At 38.0% G+C, this 21,641-nt stretch overlaps 1 protein-coding gene across 6 annotated transcripts in view; it reads right to left on the bottom strand.

The window, feature by feature from the left end:
• LOC140516163 (protocadherin-11 X-linked-like) overlaps positions 1-21,641 on the bottom strand; it is a 561,944-nt gene that overhangs the window by 262,880 nt on the left and 277,423 nt on the right. For 4 of the 6 annotated variants that reach the window (XM_072627134.1, XM_072627139.1, XM_072627135.1 and 1 more), the window contains one exon: positions 13,514-13,543. The exons of the other annotated variants lie outside the window; for them this stretch is intronic. In XM_072627134.1, coding sequence (XP_072483235.1) covers positions 13,514-13,543 — 30 coding nt within the window. The remainder of the gene's footprint in view (positions 1-13,513; positions 13,544-21,641) is intronic. 6 annotated transcript variants of the gene reach the window in all.

Raw genomic sequence — 21,641 nt, 5'->3', positions numbered from 1 at the left:
TATCCCCAGAACATGTGAGCTACTCAATAGCTTTTCGTTAGGTTGTACTGGATCCAATTTAAAGTTGTGATTGGTTTGCTTTTGAATTTATACCTCCAGCTCCTAGACTTTATCCTCATGACTTTCTTTGTGTCTTCAGCACTTAGAAAAATGCCTGGCATTGTTAATAATGGGCCAAATAGATGTTGACTTACTGAAGAGTACCTGGTACATAGTAGATGTGGAATATATGCTTATTGATTCATCATTAAGAATACTTCTCTGGCTACAATGCAACTTGGTGTAGTGGATACAGAGCATTTTATACATTTTTATTTGTTCACACACCTGGCAACTACTTGTTCTCAGGAAACATCATCACTTTTTGTAGAAAACTTTCAAAGTTTACACCATAATGGTGATATGCTAAAAATGCTTCACTGCTTGATAAGATAATTCCCTGTAGGGAACATTTCCATACTTCTAGTGACAATAATTGAGGCACTGGAGTATTGAACATTCCACCTTGAATGTATTACTTTGAATGAAATAAAACTTTCTTTAATAATGTTCTTTTCATAAGCTTATATTATTCACATTTCTCTCAAGAACAAGGATAATAACTCTCCAAATGGTTTACTCTTAACTCCGATCAGGGGATGGAGGTAGGGTTTATGGGAGAGGAGAAGGCAAGGCAGTGGATTATGGTTTGAATTTTTTTTTTTATGGATACCCATCGTGTAATTCAGGTCAGGAAGTATTTCTACTTCCGTCTGAATAGAAGGTATCTTCAGGTTGTGCCCTTGACATCCCTCTATCTTGCACTTTTATATTCATCCCACACAAAAGAGTGAATGAGAGCTCCAGGCAGGAGTGGGGAACCTGTGGCCTCAAGGTCACATGTGGCCACATCCTTTTATTAAGGGGATATGTTCTCTGAAGTTTGGATTCAAAGGGTTGCACTTGAGGACCTAGAGGGTCACATGTGTCCTCGAGGCTGTAGGTTCCTCACCCCTGGCCCAGGACATGTAGAAACACTAAGAATCATTGTCATTATACCCCACTTCTGGTCAGAAATAATAAAAAAAAAAAAACCGATCCACTGTGTAGAATAAAGTCCAAGGAGTTCCACAATGTTTTATCTTGCTTATTCAGGTTGCCTTCTTTTCTCTACTATGTAAACTCTCCAGCTAGTCTGGTCTACTGACTCTTTGGAGAATGTCTCTTGTGCTGTCTGAGCCTTTGTTCAGACTCTCTCCTTTTCTGGGTTTTTCTCTCTAGCTGGCCACATTATACTCATTTCTCAAATTCCATCTCCTCTGAAAAGTTTTCCTACAACACTATCTATTCTCTCCTTCCTTCCTTCCTTCCTCTCTATCTCTCCATCTTTTCCTCCTCTCTCTTTCTCCTCTCTCTCATCTCTTCCTCTCCTCTCCTCTTTCCCTCCCTTTATCTTTTCTTTCTCCTCTGTGTTTCTCTTCTCTCCCTTTCTCTCTTCTGTCTCTTTCCTCTCTCTGTCTCTTTCTCTCTGCAATGCAGGGGTGATCTGGACTGGTGATTTCATCAGTATAGGGTACTTCCGGTGTGGAAACTCCCTCTAACAATATGGATTGGCAACTGCTCCATTCCTTCTAATCTTGAAGAGTCCCCTGGGGGCATTGAAAGGTTAAGGGCTTCCAAAGTCTTTGAGCTGGAAGGGTCCTAAGATATCATCTACGGAAACTCTCTTCTGTGACTGCTGAGAAAACTAAAAATGTAAAGTAGCCTGTGACCTATCATCGAACATGTATACCTTGTCTCTCTAACTATATAATAAGGTGAGGGGTCATCCCTTACCTCCTTCCTGTTATTTGTTATTCTTTGTGCAGAGCAGAGCCTCAGTAGGTTACTTTGCAGCCACAATAGCCACAGAGCCATCATTTCTGTCTTAATGTTGTACTGAACAAAAATACTCAAGGTCTTATCCTCTTTCGTCGCAAAGTGCTCTGAAATATCCCAAGAAGCAGGGGATTTGGACAATATTAACATTAATACTAACTTTTGATGAGGCACAAAAATGAAATTGGACTCATTCCACTACTCTACTGGAAAGAAGAATAAAAAATGTTCCGGAGAGAGAGAGACTGTCTGCACACAGCTAGTATCTTAATAAATTATTCGGATGGGGCTTATAGATTGCAAAAGTAATTATAGCCACTTAAAATGATCCTCTTTTCTTAACAACATTTTCCAACGAGGAGGAGGCTGGGAGGACAAGCGTATGCAAACACGCCTAAGTACAGGCTACTAGGAAATAGCAGGATTATTCCCTGCTGGTATATTGTTGTCATCCAGTACCATTTGAAGAAAGGACAGTTGAGGTTAAAATCTATTTTCCATGTTTAAACTTCCATCCCTCATTATCAGTAGTACAGTGAATATAATGCAGGGATTTTGTTGTTCCCTTGATGGTTCAAAGCACAGACATGGAGCTTGGGGAATGAAGTAAATAATTTAATTATTCTTATTCTGAGTGGGATACAGGAATGAGAATGGTTTTCCCATAAAGAAAAAATGATATACTTTCTCAAAAGTTGTGTCAAACATGCCTCCCACTATAAGTTTTCAATTTAACCACATAAGGAAAAATTGGTCTTATCTTTCTTTCCTTAAGCAATTCAGCTGCATAAGCGGTCAATGTCCCATTGTTACATTTATGTGAAATACAAGTAAAAGGTTGAATAGTACCATCTTAAATTCTCATTGCAGTGCCCCACCTCCTCCTCCATTTTTACAGGAAGTCAAACAGGCACTTCATTTTATGGATGGACACTATCCAGTCCTCTGTGGTTGGCCTGAAGTTTTCAAACTTTTTGAGATCCTTGAACTTTGCATTTAAAAAAATCTCCAGAAACTCATCTTACTTCAAAAGAGTTGGGCCCTGGGGACAGCAGTGAACGGCAAGGAGAAAGGCATATACCAAAAATGATTTGGGAAAAATACAATTGTTTGGGGGAGAAAAGTGGTTATTAATAAAGATTATGCATATATAATATGAAAGCTCTCTTCTTCCCAGAACCTGACACCTAATGGCTCCCTACCATTACAGTACACACTTACAGAATTGGGAAAGACCTAAGCCCAATTATTCCATTTTTGGAGCAGGAAATTAAGACCTGTACACTTTCAATTTCTTGTACTGATATAAGTGCTGGAGATACAATATCAAAAATGAAACTGTCCTTGAAATTAAGGAGTTTAGAAGACTTACATTCAAACATGGCAGACAGCATGTATACATATATGTATAAGTAAATGCCGTACAATAAATACAATGTAATTTAAGGGGGCAACACTAGCAGCTGGGGGATAAGGAAGTGATTCATTTAGGAGGTAGCCTATAAGTTGAGCTTTGAAAGAAATTAGGAATTTTATGTACAGGTCTTTGGATATGTCAATAAGAGGTTACTGGTAACTTCAAAGAGTGCACTTTTGGTTAAGTCATAAGGTTAGAAACCAGACTACAAAGGGTTTGGAAAAGAGTGAGAGGAGAAGAAATAGAAGGAACCCTCTAGGCACTCTTTTTCAAGGATGGGGAAGACCTGGGTGTGTTTACAGGCAGCAAAAAGGAGAAAAAGAAGACTGAAGATATGGGGGAGGATATGATGGGGGATGGGTCCATTTGTCAGAAAAGGCAGAACAGGATGAGATCAAGGGTACATATAGAAGGGTTGACCTTAATGAGGTGCAAAGTGACCTATTCATCAGAGCCTGGAATAAATGAGGAGAGGATATATGATGTCATATGAAGGGGTTTTAAGATCCCTTAGGTTTTTTTGGACTAGTAAATGATCTCTATTTTCTCACTTAATATATGTCTCAATGAGAAAACGTCATTAGCTCAGCTGCCTATGTGAAGTTACTCATGCTAGTTGCTTCTTGAAATCAGAAGCTAAGACTGGGTGGATCAGCTCTCATGGAATGTATTTGTTCATCCTATGACTGAGGGAGTTTCCATTTCAGTGGGATTGTTCATTTGGCAGAGTGAGAATGTCTGCAACTGTTCCTGAAAGGAAAATAGAAATTTGGAATTTGACAGCAACTCTTAACAATTGCTCAGTTGAAAGGCACATTGGGGATGTAGATGAGGTTCTGAGCCCTGGAGTCTAGGGTATCACATTTTAGCATAGCAGTTGTTGAGCTAGTTATAGATGGTACCAGACAGGGATTTTAAATGAATGCCAGAGATCAGATGGCATTGACTAGAAGCACAAACTGCCAAAAATTACTAGAGAGGAAAATGGAAAACTGCCTATATTAGTTACAACTGAATGAACACATGCACATACACACATATATGTATATGTGTCTGTTTACATATATACACATATATGTATGTGTGTGTTTATATATAACAGATAAAATTCAATACATCTAACATTTTGGCAAACCTAAATACATGGCAAGATGATATATAATATGTTAAAAGAAGGCTCAAGTAGAACTAAACCACCTTCTTTTCCCTTTTTCTCTTATTTATATGTATATATATATATATATATATAGTAAACATTTTAAATTTTGACTTATATTACTTAATGTACCTCTCTCTATTGTATTCCCTGCATTTCAAATGGGGTTGACCATGAATATGGGTGATTTTCAAGAGTATCCTCAATACTGCATTCCATATGGAATGTAGCTATCTGTTTCTCAGAGATAGGCTGGATGGATTCGGACACTTCAGGGTACCATAAGATGCGAGAGGATCAGAGGGTTTCTTGCATCTTGCTAGCTGGCTTGAAGTTCTATATGGAAAAGAGACAGACTACATCATAGTCAGAGTTTCATGGCATATTCTTCTAATATATCCCTGTCTGAGCCATCATGGCCTTTTGTTGTGTGGGATACCAAAAAAAAAAAAGGAAATCACCTTATTTGGGATAACAGCATCAAAACTAGACTGTGTGGTCAATTTTCAGGCTTAAGAGAAAAAAAGCAAAGCAACAACCTTCTAGTTTGAAAAACAACAGCTATTCTCGTGTGGTAAAGGCAAAACATGATCAATTTTTATTTTCTCTAGATACTACTATTCACAAAAAACCCAGAAGTATAACCTTCCAAAGAATGACCAAAGCAAGTGGTTTATTTTTCAAGGAGCATATTTCTCTCTATTTTCAAAGAAAGTGAGAACAACCTTAAAAGGAGATTTCTAAGAGTTTTAGAATCTTCCTTGGGCATCACAGATGCCAGTCATATCAAAGCCTGGAATGCTTTCCATCAGCTCAAGGGCCTCCTTCTTCATTAAGAACTTTCCTGCCTTCCTCTCCCTCCCCAACTCACATGAGTCATTAGTCCTCTTGTTCTCTCTTTGAAATGATGTTGTACCTATTTGGTACTTCGGGTACACGCACATCTCTCCAGCACATGAGTTTTCTGGAAGGTGCTGCTTTCATTTCTTTCTCAATTTCCAGGGCCTAGTGCATTGCTCTGCAAAGAATTAATGCTTGATAACTGCTTATTGAATGAATGAATTACTTCTTTCTTTCTGGACTATTATAAAGACTGGACCTTATTTTAATTTGAACTTTAATTGATTTATTTCCCTGTAGAGAATTTGAGATGAAATACTGTGACATTTTCATCCTCTTTGTTTGCCCATTGCAATTATATTGCTGTGATGACAACTGGTACTTGTTCAACAAATACTCAAGTGCCTTGTCTGTAGGTGACACTGTGCTAGGCAAAGAGGTGGAGACTGGACTACACTACATGGCTGCCTACTGACAAATACCATGCAGCTAGGGAGAAAAGAGATGCCAAATAGGAATTTCTTAATAGTGAAAGGCAAAATGAGTGCTAGAGGAGAGGTCATGGAAATCTTCCCAGAGAGAAGGATGGAAGGTTTGGCTGGACGTTGATAGGCCTTTCTATAGGAAGGCAGGTAAAGGCACAGGAAGAACCAAACCATTGAGTCAGGAATTAATATCACAAATTCTAGAAATAAGGAGGCAGACAGTGAAGCAAGAGTATATTGCATGGGACTAATGTGGAGGAAGCAAATTGGATAACAAGATAAGGTGGAACAGTTGTGGAAGACCTTAAAGAGCAAGCTTAGACATTTTTACTTGATTCTGTTGGTGATAACTGACCATTTCTTAGCAGAAGAGCAATACGACAACATTGGTGGCTTAGGAAGAAGGAATATAGGAGATACAGAGAATTAGATCAGAGGAAGAAGAAACTAGAAGCATGAAGACAGGAGAAGAGGGAAAAAGAAAATCAGGAAATCACCGCTATAAGATCTGGGGTAACACAGAGTTTCAAAAAACCAGAGTGATCAACTCTGCTTATTGTTGCAGAGAGGTAGAAAAACATGTCAGCTGAAAAAAAGGCTATTAGATTTGGCGAGCAAGGGAGGAGGGTTACTTTTAAGTAATAAGTTTCAATGTTTTGGGTATAGGGGTTAGAGGGTCAGATTGCAAGAATTTGAAGAGAAAATAAGTGGCGAGCAAAGGAGATAAGTGGGTATAAATAACTTATTTGATAATTTTGGAATAGAAAGGATGAAAAGAAATAGTACAGCATGGTAGCTAGGAAGAATAGCTGATTTAAAGGATTTCTCCTCAAGACTGGGGAGTTGAGAGGATCTCCAAATGGTAGCCAGGTGGTACAGTGGTTAGAGCAAGAAACTTGGAGTCAAGAAGACCTGCCTCATGTACTTACTGTGTGAGCTTAGGCAAGTCATTTTATCTTGATCAGCCATAGTGTCCTCATCATTAGAATGGAGATAATAATCACATTTATCTCCAAGAATTGTTGGGGGATCAAATGAGATAACAACTGTAAAGTGCTTTGCAAACCTTAAAGCACTATATCCATGTTAGCTATGATGATGATGTTTCCAAAGACATGGGGAAGAAGCCAATGGAGAGCAAAAGACAGAATATATACAGAGAGGGTGGGTAAAAATGCGGAAATAAGGTGAAGGGGTAATGAAGTGATAGATCAGGAGTCGAACAGGAGGGATTTGCCTTAGAGAAGGCTACTTCCTCCTCAGTAATTAGAGTAGAATTAGGATTCCAGCAACTTTTCTTAAAGCTATGTGACTTTGAGCAGGTCTATTATTTCTGGTCCCTTCAGTTCCATCCTCTGTAAAATGATCAAGGTCAACTAGAATCAGAGTGTCTTAAACTTTTTTTTACTTGCTACCCCTTCACGCTTCTTAAACTGTGGGTCGCAACCCCATATGGGGTCTAGATCACATCTAAGGAGCCATCTTGATCAAAGTCTATATTTTTAGGAACGTGAAGGAAGCACTGAAGTTGAATATGGTAGAAAAGCTGAGTATCAAGGGATGTCTGTGTAAGAAATGGAGTGGCTCTAAAAGTATTAATAGACTGGGTGAAATGGGACAGATGTAGTGCCTGGAGAACCAGGTCAAGGTAAGAAAAAAAGCAGATTGTAGTGGTAGGGATAACTTGGGTACATGATAGGGAAGGTTATTGTCAGAAATGGTGAACTCCATTTTTGAACTCTTAGAGATGAGCTAGTTCAACATAACTGAAAGGTTCAGGGTGGGGCCCTCTTGGTGCATTCTGGGTGCTTGATGACTTGTTCTGTTGAGGTCTAGAGGGCAGAAATAGGAGTACAAAGAAGTAAATTTCCTTCTGATGTCAGAAAATTTCCCAACAGACAGAGCCATCCCAAAGTAGAATAGGTTGCTTGAGCAGACAGGGAGGAGTTCCCCCTCATTGGAGGGCTCCAAGCAGAGCTGTTGTACAAGCATTCTTTTTTATGATGTGTTGGAGTAGCTGGGGTCCCCTATAACTTGCAAGTTTTGTGTTCTGTGGTGAATGTGAAGGTTTTTGAGTCAACAGTGTGAAAAGAATAAAAGATATGCTCTCTCCTTAACTACAGCAAGGACACATTGACATTCCGCAGCATGCCTTCAAGTATAAAGGGAAGGGGAAGCATGGAAACAGGGCTCTTCAACTAATCTGGCCTCATTTTATTTCTGATTTATTTATCCATTGGGTGCTACCCATTGAGTTAAAAGCATTAAGTATATATTTTAAAGTAAGGTAAGAAGTTGTTAAAAGATACCACAGCATACCCTGGGGTGTAACGTCCCTGAAATAACATGGCAATGAAGTAATTGTCGGACTAAACCAGGTGCATTGGTAATGGAAAAGGGAGCTTGTGGTTATTTTAATCTGCTCATAGCAATGTTGCTGGCACTAAATTGCAACTGTGTGAGAGAGGAAATAGAGTAGCACTGAAGAAAATGACAAATATAATTGCAAATGCTTTAGCTGCGTGCATATGCTAGATGACTATGTCCCTCTGCCTGATTCTGTAATTCTACAACAAAACATCTCTCAAGAAAAGGAGAAGGAAAAAGAAAACAAGAAGGTGAAAAGAGAATGAATGAATCATATTAGAGGGGTTTTTTGTTCCAATATCAACATCTCCTTTGCTGGATCATCATCCAGATCACTTCCTCTCATCATACATATCCCTCAGGGTTCTGTTGTGGACCATCCTGTCTTTTCCCTCTCTATTGCTCCAATCAGTGATCTCACCAGATCCCATGGATTTAATTACTCTCTATGCTGGTGATTCTCAAATCTACCTATCCTGCCCCAGTTTCTCTGCTGACCTCCAATCTTGTATTTCTAACTGTGTATTAGACATCTCACAGTGGATGTCTAGGAGACTTAAAATCAACATATCACAAACTCAACTCATCTCCTTTTCCTCTCGTCCCTACTTTTCCCATTACAGTAGAGGGCAACCTTATCCTTCTAGTGCATCAGGCTCACAATCTAGGAGTCATTCTGGATTTCTCACTATCTCTCACCCTCCACCTCCAATCTGTTTCCAAGGCCTGTTGATCTGAATTTTACCACATCTTTCCAACACCTCCCCTTCTCTCCTCTGACGTTAATAAGATTTTAATGCAGGCCCTCATCATTTTATGCTTGAACTACTGCAATAGTCTACTGATAAGCCTCCCTGCCTCAACTTTCTCCAGTCCAATCCAGCCTCCACTCAGCCATCAAAGTGATTTTCTTGAAGCATAGGTCCAACCATATTATCCCTTTCAATAAACTCTAGTAGCTCCCTGTACCTTTATGATCAAATAGAAAAATCTTTTTGTGGTATTCAAAGTGCTTCATATTTAGGTTCCCTCCTACCTTTCTGTCTTTTTATATCTCATTCCCCACCATGTGCTCCTTGATCCAGTGATACTGGTTTCCTTGCTGTTCCAAGAACAAGACACTACTTCTCTCAGCTCCAGACATTTTCTCTGGCTGTCTCTCACACCTGGAATGCTTTCCATCCTCATCTCTATTTACTGCTGTATCTAGCTTTCTTTGAGGCTCAATCAAAATACCATATTTTATAGGAAGTCTTTAATCAGTTCCACTTAATTCCAGTGGCCTTCCTCTGTTAATTATTTCCTATTTATCTTGTACATACTGTTTGTACATATTTGTTTGCTTGTTATCTCCCTCATTAAATTGTGAGATTCTTGAGGGTGGAGACTGTCTTTTGTCTCTTTTTGTATCCCAGAGGCTTAGCAGAATGCCTGACACATAATAGACACTTCATATATGTTTACTGACTGACTCACTCCATGTGGGTTACACTAGATCGCTTCTGAAGCTAATTCTTTTCTATGATTCTTCAAAGTATACAGTTAGAACTGGAATTATTTAACTGAACTATTTAAGACTATATTCAGGAATCTCTCAACACTAAAAAAATCATTATCTAATTTGGAAGCAGAGCTTTAAGACTACACTTTTCCCCTCCCCGCCCCTGAAAAGGGGTGGTCAGAACTTTCTGCACTCTCCAAGAAGACAGAGTTATAGTAAATACAACACCTGCAAAGAGTGGATTTTTGCATCTGTCTCCTCATAGACCCCATGATACTTTATACCTTCGTATTAGACACAAATTCAATGTCTATTCCAGTGATAAAAGCTTAGAAGAAAAGATAGCACATGCAGGAGGCAAGGACAATACCACTGGAACTCTAGCTCTGTACTTCACTTACCCAGAAGGATCAAAGTCACTTTGTAAATTCACTTCAGGCATAATCAGGAAAAAAAATTTCAACTGAAAATCTCAAGCAACTCAATCCTGTCCTCTTAATTTTAACATTTAGTGAATGCACTATGACAGGGTGGCTATATTCTCTGAGCCTCAGGACAACAGACTCCATCCTGCTCCGCAAAAAAGGGATGCATTTTCTCAGTTGAAATGGGCCCATGGGATGATTTTCTAGTCAATGTTATCTAAGATAGGGTGAATGCTTTCTAAGAGCTAGACCCATATTTATCCAAAGAACCAGAGGAAGGCTCACTTAGCCTTTCTTTTTCCTTTAAAAAAAAATCAGTACATCTGTGCTGGGGATTATTTGGGAAAGAAATAATTAATTCCCTCCTAAGTGTGTTAGCAGCATAGGGTAGGCTTCATTTATTTTCTAATTAGCTATAAAGTACTGCAAAACAATCAATTCAATTGTATATGGCTATGGAAGGCAGTTTTAGTCCAATTTGGGAGGGCAATTACTGAAGAGCTCTTTGATCTTTCAGTTGGCTGAATGAAAATCTAAGGAGCTCATTTGGGGACAGTATGGTATTAGAGATAAACATTCCTTCCTTCCTTCCTTCCTTCCTTCCTTCCTTCCTTCCTTCCTTCCTTCCTTCTTTCCTTCCTTCCTTCCTTCCTTCCTTCCTTCCTTCCTTCCTTCCTTCCTTCCTTCCTTCCTTCCTTCCTTCCTTCCCTTCACTTCTTTCTCCCTTTCCTTACTTTTCCTTTCCTCTCTTCTGCCTTATGATTTCCTAGGTCTAGAGAATGCCCTGATATGGAAAATCTATCCACTGATATGGATGATCAATTCTTTTCTGTGCTGTAGTCTTAAGAAAATTTCCTTGGGTTGTAAGATGACCCAGGGGACATCAAAGGTAGGACTTGCCCTCGGGCTCTTCCAACTACAAGGCTGGTCCTATATTTCATTGAACCATGTAGCCTTTCTTCTCTTTTTTTCTTTAAATTGTGAAAGATAATTAAAATACAAATCATTATTTCAAGGGGTAAATTCAATTTCTTATAAAAATGTGCACTAAATACAAAATTAATGAATATTCTTTCCCAAGTTGAGCACAGATTTATAGCTTCCTAAATTAAGTTTTTAAAATATCTTTTAAAAGGCATGCATTCAAACCAATGAACCCCAAATGCAAAGGAACTTCTCTATTATGACAATACTAAAAGACAGGAATAGCACTGACATTACATAGAGTTAGCAGGTAGAAGTGATATAATTTGGAAAACAAGACTAGATCTCTGATATTTCAAAAAGTGTGAATAAGGAGCCATGTTTTAATGTGATTCTACCATGCACATGTACTGGGTATAATTGGGATGTGAGGGACTTCATCCTGACATACCCAAATTCTTGTATCCAATTGTGAGATGTATATCCTTCAAAGAAGATGCAATATGGGAGCTTGTATATGTATTTCAATAACATTATTGCTTACATGATTTCTCAAGACTATCACTTTCACATTCTTTTAGGTTGAATTTGATTTTTGGAAGCATCAAAAAGCAATTCAGAAGTCAATGTGGTAAATAAAGTGGGTGATCAAGCTAAGAAATGCAGTATTAAGTTAAAAACAAGGTATAGGTAGAAAGTAATGAGTCTTTTTTCTTGTATGGCCACCCTAAAAACAAGCCCAAAAAAAGTTACAGATTACTTTTGACCAATACCTACATGTCTGGCAAAAAAATGTTATCCAAGGTAACAATGAGTGATATTCTAAAGTACAAAGACCTGCCTCAAGAGGCAGGAAGTCCCTCTTCCCTCTCTCTCGCTTTCCTTGCTTGAGTAACACATAGAAGGAAGTGACAACTGGGCACATTAAAAAAAATGAAATTAAAACCAAAAAAGATATCTAAGTGTATAGTTTTTGCTTTCTTTTAGTCCCCTCCCCCTACCTAAACTTTTGTGTAGAAAGTTAATATATAAAACAAATACAGAAACTTATATTCTGTTGTTGTTGGAGAATTCAATAAACAGACATTTCTCCAAAACATGATTAAATGGATTTTGTCAATCACCCCTTGGTATACCATATGTTCCAATTTCATGGCCCAAGTATTTTAGTAGGATGAATTCCCTGAACATGAGCATACATTCTATTTAGGATCCAGTTTAGAGAAGTACATTATTTAAAAAGTAATACATAGCCCCTACTTATAGATTAAACGGGCTTTCCATGTTTTTGTCATTGTTTCAGGCTTCACCAATTTAAGCTTTCTTATACATCTCAGTCAGATTGAAGGTAGAACTTGGTCATGTTCAAGGCAGATACAAAGCTTCTGCTCTGTGATACGCGTAATGGCATCTTTTTATCTTTCCCCCTCTCTTAACTTGGGATACTTCTAGTCACTCATTTGCCTTCTATGGAGGGGGGTAAGACCCAAATTCACATCGCTCTGTGTTAAGGTGATATTTGGGAACTAATACCAGTGTCACATGAGAACAACTCAGAAATGATTTTGAGACACCTCAATTTCTAGTGATTTAAATTTCTTTGATGATGAAAGTTTACTTTGACCTTAGAGACTTTCCATCATTCTTATATTGGTTATAACCTTCTAAGCCTTACACAGAAATTATTGTCACAGTGAGGCCCACATTGGAGCAATTTCCTCTTTGAGAGCTGAAACCCAGTGTCACTAAGCAGTAAAGGGTGGGAAGACTGGGCTCACACTTAAACTACCATATGCAAATGGAAGCGATATGCATGGAAAACATTTCTTTGAATCTTGCAATATCAGGTCAAATGTGGAGCTGCCAAGTAAAGATGTCTTCCTCAAGAAAAGCAAGGGGGGAAAAGGGCTTACAGGATTCTTCAAATTTCTTCCCCAAATAGCAGAGTGCCTCCCAAACCATTTGGGGGCCATGCCCGTCATCAAATGTATTACTCAACTATATGAACGTTCTGATAATTTTTAGAAGGAAACGATGATTGTTCATATCTTATAGTTTTCTATATTTGAGCAGAGCTTGAAATTGATGCTCTCCAACCCAGTGTCCCAGAGAACATCAGTTTGCTACATAGCCACGTTTGTTTTCATTACAGGAGTCTCCCCTGTGACCCTCTCATATTTCTCCAAGGCTCACATTCATTAACTTGGGAATTAACACCCAAATGGTCCCTTTTTGGTGCTAAAATTTATCATAACTGTATTACTGGGGCATTCATAAAAGAATTCTGTCAGCAGCATGTTGTTTCGGCACAGTAGGATAAGAGAGCGTTGGTGGAAAAAAATAAATAAAACCAGACTCAAAAATTGCTTCTAGGACTGTGTAAATGGTAGGAAATAGGAAGACACCTCAGCTTGAAATTCTTTTAAAGCAGAACTGTAACGTATGTCATCTTAAGCACTTACAATTTTAATGCCACAGAGCAGAGATTAAACAAAAACAAAGCATTTTGAAATCAATTTGCTTGAAACTTTGCAGTCTTACCTTTCCTGGTTTTTTCGGCTCTGGTTTCCTCTGAATTAGGATTAAATGGTAGCAAGAAATCAAAGCAAAGAAAAAAGAAAAAATCAGCATCAATTTGGTTTGACCAGCATTATTATTCCTTTAAAAGCACGCTCACATTGCAATGGCTTCTATTTACTTACATTGTCTCTCTGAGACTGGAGCAGGAAATAGCAGAGCAAGCATTAACAAGCATCAGGAGGCTGGGGTTCGAGGCCCAGCTCCACCACTAGCTAGCCACATCACTTGGGTGTCAACTTCCTCATTTATTAAATGAGACGTTTGGACTCCAGGTTTGCATTTATTATCTCACAGACTCCTTCTAGTTGTAATATTCGATGATTTACTCTAACAGGGTACTGCCCATAGAACATTTGACATCATGCCAAATTAGAGGATCCTATAGGATAATACTCTTAAAGCTATAAGAGACCTTAGAGACCACTGAGGGTAAGCCTTCATTTTACAAAGGAGGGATTCCAAGGCACAGAAAAGTAAGTGACTTGCCCAGGGTCACAATAACGACTAGTAAGTATCTGAGGCAGGATTCAAACCAAGGTCTTTCTGTCTCTGAGGGCAATGCCCTATCTACAGTACCCTGCTGCCCTCACCAGCTATCCTAGTTTAGTTACTAAGCTATAAACATAGTATTATCATACATTTGCCCCAAATAGATAGCTGTCACAAGGAAACCAGTCCCTTGATTAAAAATCATAATTTAAGTATTTAGACTTTATTTCTGACACATGAACATGTTTGAATTAAAAAGAAAAGTAATTGCTATCAAATAAAAACAAATTAAAGATATTTAACCCAATTTCATTCAACTCTAAATTACCTGGGTTGGAAATACTTGAGTTGGAGTTAGACCAAGAAACTTAGCTTATCTATACATAGAAAAACACCTCTGAACGCAAAAGAATAACTGTACCTAGCATTACTAGTTGTTGTTTTTTCCTCCAAATACTAAGTTCATGATTAGGACCACAGAAATATTTTGCCTACTGTGCCATGCATTCTGACACTGACGTAGACAATAGCCAGATAACCTCATTTCTATCCATCAGTGCTCCCCATCAGCCTTTGTCTCCTATTGTTTATCTCTGAATCCTGTCTTGCCTATAGAAACACATGGAACCCCTGTGAGTGCTTTAGGTGGGTGGTGAGAGAGCACTGGGGAAGGGGGACAGTTGAAAGGAAGGTGAACAAGATGATAGATGATGAAATAGATCCATCTATTCATACCATATTAAACGCATCCACCATTTTATTCATAGGCCAACCCTTTGTTTGCTGTGCTAATGAAATAGCATTAAACTATCTTTATATTGGTCAGGTAGAAAACTGAAGCAAACACATATACACACATACCCTTTAAGTCACAAATCTGCCATATGGGGGCAGAGGGAGTAGAAAATGATTCCCACACAAAACATTTAACAAATATTCATACAGTCTGCTCATACTAATCAAATTTACCATTGATGACCTACAGCTGGAGGGTGATACTTTGAGTAATATCTTTGATGAAAAGTGTCCCTAGATCTTTAATAACCTTAACATAGCAGAACCTTTCCATTATATGACTGATAATGACTAGAAGAACTCACCAGTGAAAAAGGTTTGCAAAGTTCCCTGGTGTTAATTAATGCCAACAGAGCAATGAGAATCACAGTTCCCAAGTGGTTAAAGTGGGAAAAATTCCTTTACCTAAAATCTTGATATAAGTCTCATTCTGTAGCACTAAAGAGAGACTTGTTAAATATGTCCTATTAAAGGTCACTGTCAAAATCACACACTACTTGGGCACTGGGCAAGCTGCCACCCGGAAATTGCCAGTGAGTCAAGTGAAGATCTGTGAATGTTGATTATAACTGTGTTGGTAAATTATTCAGTGAATTGTCATGAAGTTTATGACTAAGCCACATTTGAGAGCCAGTATTTAAGACATGGATGCCATTTCTACCATCTGATCCAAAAATCCTTCTCACAAACCAACCTTTTCATCTGGGCCCTAAACTCTCATTCCCCACTTTGTTATTTATGTGGTCATTCCTCATGCTTGGAAAGCTCTCCCTCCTCATCCCTGCCATCTGGCTTCCTTCAAAATTTGACTCAAATACCCCCATCATTATGGGACTCTTGGTTGTAATGGTTTTGTCTTTATACATCTTAGGGATGAACTGGCACAGGTTCAAGTTTTTCACACACATGAACATGTACATGCATGTGCATATATATACACATATAAACCCAAACCCAATCAATACAAAGGCCTTTCTCTTTCACTGTGCCACAGAGACCTGGAAAAATCTATTAAAATGTGCGGCCTTCTCTGCAGGACAGTGGGGCAGCCATCAGAGTTTCAAAAAAGCCCAGAGATCTCCTGAGAAGGATGCAAGGATGATAGTAGCAAAGATTCTAGTTTCAAAGCAATTTCAAAACAGAAACACTGAAAGATATAAATTCTATTTTAAAGATAGAGATTATTTATTCCCTGAACTGAAAAACAAGTTCTGGTCAGACCAACTATAAATCCCCTAACATACTGTCCGCTATAAAAGGAGCAAATGAGGAAAGGAGCATAAGTGAACATGCCTGAAAGCTAACACTTAGTGGCTTAGCTTCTTCTGTCATATTCCTGAGTTAAGTAGCTTAGCGCTTTCTTATTAACTTCATGGTGTGAATAAATCCTAACTTCTACAACCGAAGGGTGAATGTCTTCCAATCTATCTGTTAATTTCCAAGCTTGATAGAGCTAAGTGGATGTAATTAATTGATGAAAGAGTGGTAAAGGATACTGGATGCAGGAGGGAGAAAGGAGAGAGAAGTCACATACAAAATGAGTTATGATCTAACTGAAGGAAAAGCTTAACTTTCCAGGCAGCTCTTTGTTATAGCTTTATTGCAGATGTGATAAGTAATGAACAGACAATGAGATATTATTCATATAGAGATATACAGCAAGTATAGTGTATGCTGACCACTAGATGGGCAGAGGATAGAGCACTGGGTTTGCAATCAGGAAGACTCATGTTCATGAGTTCAAATCCATCCTCAGACACTCATTAGCTGTGTGACCCTGGGCAAGTAATTTAATCCTGTTTGCCTCAGTTTCCTCATCTGCAAATGAGCTAGAGAAGGAAATGGCAAATCACTCCATTCTCTTGGATAAGAAAACCTCAAATGGAGCCACAAGGAGTTGGACATGACTAAAATTACTGAACAATAACAATACAACATAGTGAGTCTTCAGCTGGGACTGGACAGAAATATGGGAAGCCAGGAGGAGCAGATGAGGAGGGTGAGCATCTTGAGGAATGGGGGATAGCAGCCTGGGAAAATTTTGTGAGAGGAACAGCAAGGAAGCCAGTGTCACTGGATGACAGAGTAGTGCTGATGTCCAAGAGTATATTTACTATCCAAGATTAGCTTGATGAATGATCAAAATGTTGAATAAATGGCCAACCCCAGAATACACTACCTTGAATTGGCAAATTATGCCTTTAAAGATATCTTAATTGCACCAATGCACACTGGAGCCATTTTATAACAATATAGCCAGAGTTGCTGTCACCCAGCTGCTGAGTTTATCAAGTACCTCTCCCAACTTTGCCAGACCTGTCCTTGGACTAGAGACCTCAATGGTTCTCTCCATGTTTCCTGGTCCTAGACAAAGCTTCCATTCTCTCAGTATGGCCTCCTAGAGTCCGTAGTCATGATCATGACCCAGAATAGGACTTTTGTGAAGTTCATCCATGGTAACAGATAAAGAAATTAAATTGATTTGATCTGGCTTCCCTAGCATAGGTTGGTCACTCCTTTACTAAAGCACCAACATATTTAGGAACATAAACTTGGAACATAAGCCAGCAATTTTTCTCTTGGCTTCATGTCTCTTTCATTACTTTCCAAGTGGCCAAATTAGCCATGGAGAGACAGATACAACTGAAAAATGACTGAACTGAACCTAGCTACTTTCTAGAGTTCTGTCCTTGTTAGTTATCAGCTTAGCCTCACAAACTTGAAAGTGTTTGCTATACATTTGTCTAATATTTGGGAATAAGATTCAAACAGCTTTGTTCTTTTAATCTCTGATGGATTTATCAGTGTAATTATGAAGCAATATATCTGCAAATGCTTCACCATTCCTGTGAACTTAACAGGGCAGTTGAAAGCATTTACAAAGCAATAGTCCCGTGCTCAGAGAGCTCATTATCATTCTGTTCCAGAGCTCCACAATAGAGTGCCTCCTTAGAGCTCAAAGACTGCCTAAGAAGAAGGCCCCTTTTCTGCTTCAATAATAAATCCTCGTAGGTAGGAGCCAAGGAAGAGTGTATTACCACTACTTAATAGCATCTCCATCTGAGATGGTAATGGATCAGGAAGGCAGAATTAAGGACCAGTACTTTGTTAGTTAGTGGTTCAGATCTGTGGTTGAATTTCTGCTAATTTAATAATGACAACTCACATGTAAAGAGCATTTTATGATTTACTACTGTACTAAATTATCCCTTTGGTGTTTTGTTTAAATGGCAAAGAAGTGGTCCTTGGTTTTACAAAGTTTTAAAAAAAAATGAGACCTCAAGCTGGGAGCTTGGGTGATGAGTGGCATCTTTTGTCTAAGGACCTGCATAGCTGGATGCAGAAAAGATCACTGATGGAAGCTTAGCCAAGGGATTCGAGAAGATTGTACAGTATGGTGTTAAGAAGCTATGACACGTATCAGAAGAGGAAGTACCCAAACCAATGGAATTATGGGCTCTTGACTTTTATGACTGACTAAGCACTTTGTAGTTAGTATAAGTGATGTTAGCTGCATTTTCAAGATGAAGAAACAGGTTCAGAAAGATTCACTAGGTTACCCACAAGTTAGAATCAAGGCTTCCAATGACTTCAATCCAGGGTACTCTCCACTGTATATGGTATGCTGATAACAGTGGATGCTGAAAACTACCTAACATGAAATCCCATTTCGGAAAATCTGACTGTGACCATCTAAAGACATTTTCTGGACTAAGAAAAACAAAAATATGCATTTGGGATACAATTATTTACATTTTTCAGATGGGAATATTTTGTTGAGCTCCATTTACCAGATAATGTATATGTAGAGATCTAGAGTATTATGTTTTACTTCCCTAAGATGAGAAATATACATGTGAAAATTTCCATAAAACATCTAGAGAAAATTCCAGCATGTCAATTTTCAAGGTGTTAAATTTACTATTTTATTTTTCTTCTTTGGGAGAGAAAGCTGTATTACTGATGAAGATTTTTTTTTGTAGGACAAGTTTTCAAGATCTTAAGACTTTTGGATTATAATTGAAGACCTACCTAGCTTACTTTTAAATAATAAATACATGGAATATTCATTACAACATTTCATAAATGCTATGTAGCATTTGTCTGTCTGGTGTGCAAATTTCAAAAGAAAATGCTTGTTTCCCAACCACCTGCCAAAGTAAGGTGCTCTTGAGTATACTACTAGATGCCTTGAATAAAAATGTTTGTGCCCTTTAAAGGATAACCATGATATTGTGCACGTAATTTTTGAAAGTTTCAATGGGGGCAGAGTGCTGACCATGGTATGTTACATTTTAAATAGCCATACTTCAGGCATCAATTTCATTTTTATAAGATAAGAAAAGACTTAGAGCACTGATATGACCAGAAATTATAGAAATACTTGTCAACTTTTGACTGAATAATTTTATCTGAGAAATCAAGGCTACACACAAATACAATCATTTGGATTATCCATTCAGTCTCATGCCTCCTCTGTTTTGTTTTAACTACATGAACAAATTAATTGAGGGATATAATACTTAGGTCAATTAATTTCTACTTTGAATCACTAGGAAACTCCCACATGTCCAGCTGCATATTTGGTGAACCTGTCTGTGGGGGGTCTTCTCCTTATGCTCCATTAATTATCAACATGCAACCCCAGAGTTCTTCAAAAGGAAAACATATGAGGAACCTAATAGTAAGAGCAGTAATAGTTAAAATAATAGCACATTTTATTTTGAAAGGTAATCTTTTATCATCCATTTGCCTTCCAAAATAAATTGGTGAATTTATAAATTCATGAAAATGCAATTAGGGATCCCTAGTTCCTGATGCGGCTTTTCTTTCTTTTCTTTCCCCAGCCCCACTCCTGTATTTGAGGGTTGTTTCCAAAGCTTCACATCAAGATACCAGACAGCAATTTAGTATTTACTAGTGCACTAAATAACAAATAAACACTTTTAATCTGTAATGCACTTATCACGGTTGGTTAGTAATACATTCATAGATATTGTTTTACTCATCATGGAATCTGGTTTATATTTTATGTTTCAGCAACATATATTTTGAGAATAAATTTTTCACAGTAAATGCTATTCTCAGAAAAGGAAATTATTATTATTGATCAGCTCTGTTATTTCCTTAATTTAGGGAGCTCCTGATGAGGAATTCAATGTATCCATGAAGAATGGTACATGCTTTGTAATTTATAGTCTTCAAGAGCTGCCTAGGCTACGTAGGGGTTAAGTGGCTGCTCAGAATCAGACAGCCAACATGTGTCAGAGCACAACTTAAATCCATTTTCCGGATTCTGAAGGCAGCCCTCTATCCACTTAGACCATGTTGTGTCTAGAATAGACAAACAAGGCAAAAATAAATAACAATTCATATTTATTTCACATTAAAGGTTTGCGTCATATTTATTGAATTTATTATCTGAGAAAGATTAAAGAAAAAGATAGAGGGAAAGAGAAAAGGAAAGGACAGAAAAGAAGGGAAAAACGAAGAAGGAAGATATCCAGTGAATTAGAACGCAGTACTTAATTTTTGTCTAAGACAGTTGTCCAAGACAATGAGATACTAAATGACTTGCCCAGGACCTCACAGTCAGTATGTGAAATCTGCTGTATTACAGTAACCTCTGTATTAGAAACACTCGGTAATTTGCTGTCGTTCGATTATCTCTTGGGCTCATTAGTACAAGAAAGAAATTTTGTCTTTCTAATTTTTAATTAAGAAAAAATCCAATGTATCTTTTTGAAAAATAAAAAAGAATCTCATTTCTAGTTCTATTTGACAAACATCTGTTAAACTTAAAAGGTAACTACCCCCTAAACCTTTCTATCCTGGATGATCCAGAGTTCTCCTTTCTATTTGTGTTTTCAAAGCTAGGAACATACTTGGGTTCAATGAAAGCACTGGTTATGGTGGACATGAGTTCTGTGATCAGAATGAAAACAGCCAACAGTAATGTATTTTTTCATTCATCCTGGAAAACTTGGAGCAAGAACAAGAGAATGATGTCACTCTATGACCTTGGCCACATAGTGAAGTGATACATAGTCTTGGATGGGGGGCAGGTAGCACAGACCATTGTAAAGAAGGCTGACTTTGAAACTGAAGAACGTAGGTTTGAATGGAAACTCTCCCATGTCATTTGTGTGACCTTGGGCCCACCACTATACTTTCCTGAGCCTCTGTTTGCTCATCTGTAAAAGCAAGATTTGGGCCAGATGGTCTTGAAGGTTCTTTTTAGCTCTAGGTCCTTCAATCTTTCACTGCAGAGTCAAAGTCAAATGATTCTCATTCATAAAATCTTACAGGAAAAGGAGCTATTTGCAGGATGCTTCTTTCTCAATATATTGGCTCTCAAGTTCAAGCAAAATTTCCTTTTAAATTCTTCTACAGTTATAGAAAGACACCTTTATGTGTTTGCCTTAAAGACTTTTGCAATTGTCTGCTTCACTGCTTATGGATAATTCTTATTCCTTTTGAAAAATCACACTGAATGTACATTACACTTTTTCTCTGAAAGCTTATAGAAATTCACCCAGAGAGCATCAGAGAATCAGAGAGGCTATAAAAAAGGTAATGAATGGACCAGACAAGACTTCTCTTATTAACTGCAAACAAAGGGATCTGAGCAAGTAACTTCAATGCTCTAGTTTACTCATCTGTAAAATAAGGATAATAATATCAGCTCAGTTCATTTCCTAGGGTTATTGTCAAGAAAGTGCCTTTGAGAGCTCAAAGTACTATAGACATGTGATAATACCAGGAGTTAATAGGCAGGAGCCCTCCTCCTTGTTCCCATAAACCC

This window comes from Notamacropus eugenii, chromosome X (assembly GCF_028372415.1).
Source record: "Notamacropus eugenii isolate mMacEug1 chromosome X, mMacEug1.pri_v2, whole genome shotgun sequence".
Taxonomy (NCBI): domain Eukaryota; kingdom Metazoa; phylum Chordata; class Mammalia; order Diprotodontia; family Macropodidae; genus Notamacropus; species Notamacropus eugenii.
This window is presented reverse-complemented; position numbering and strand designations above follow the sequence as displayed.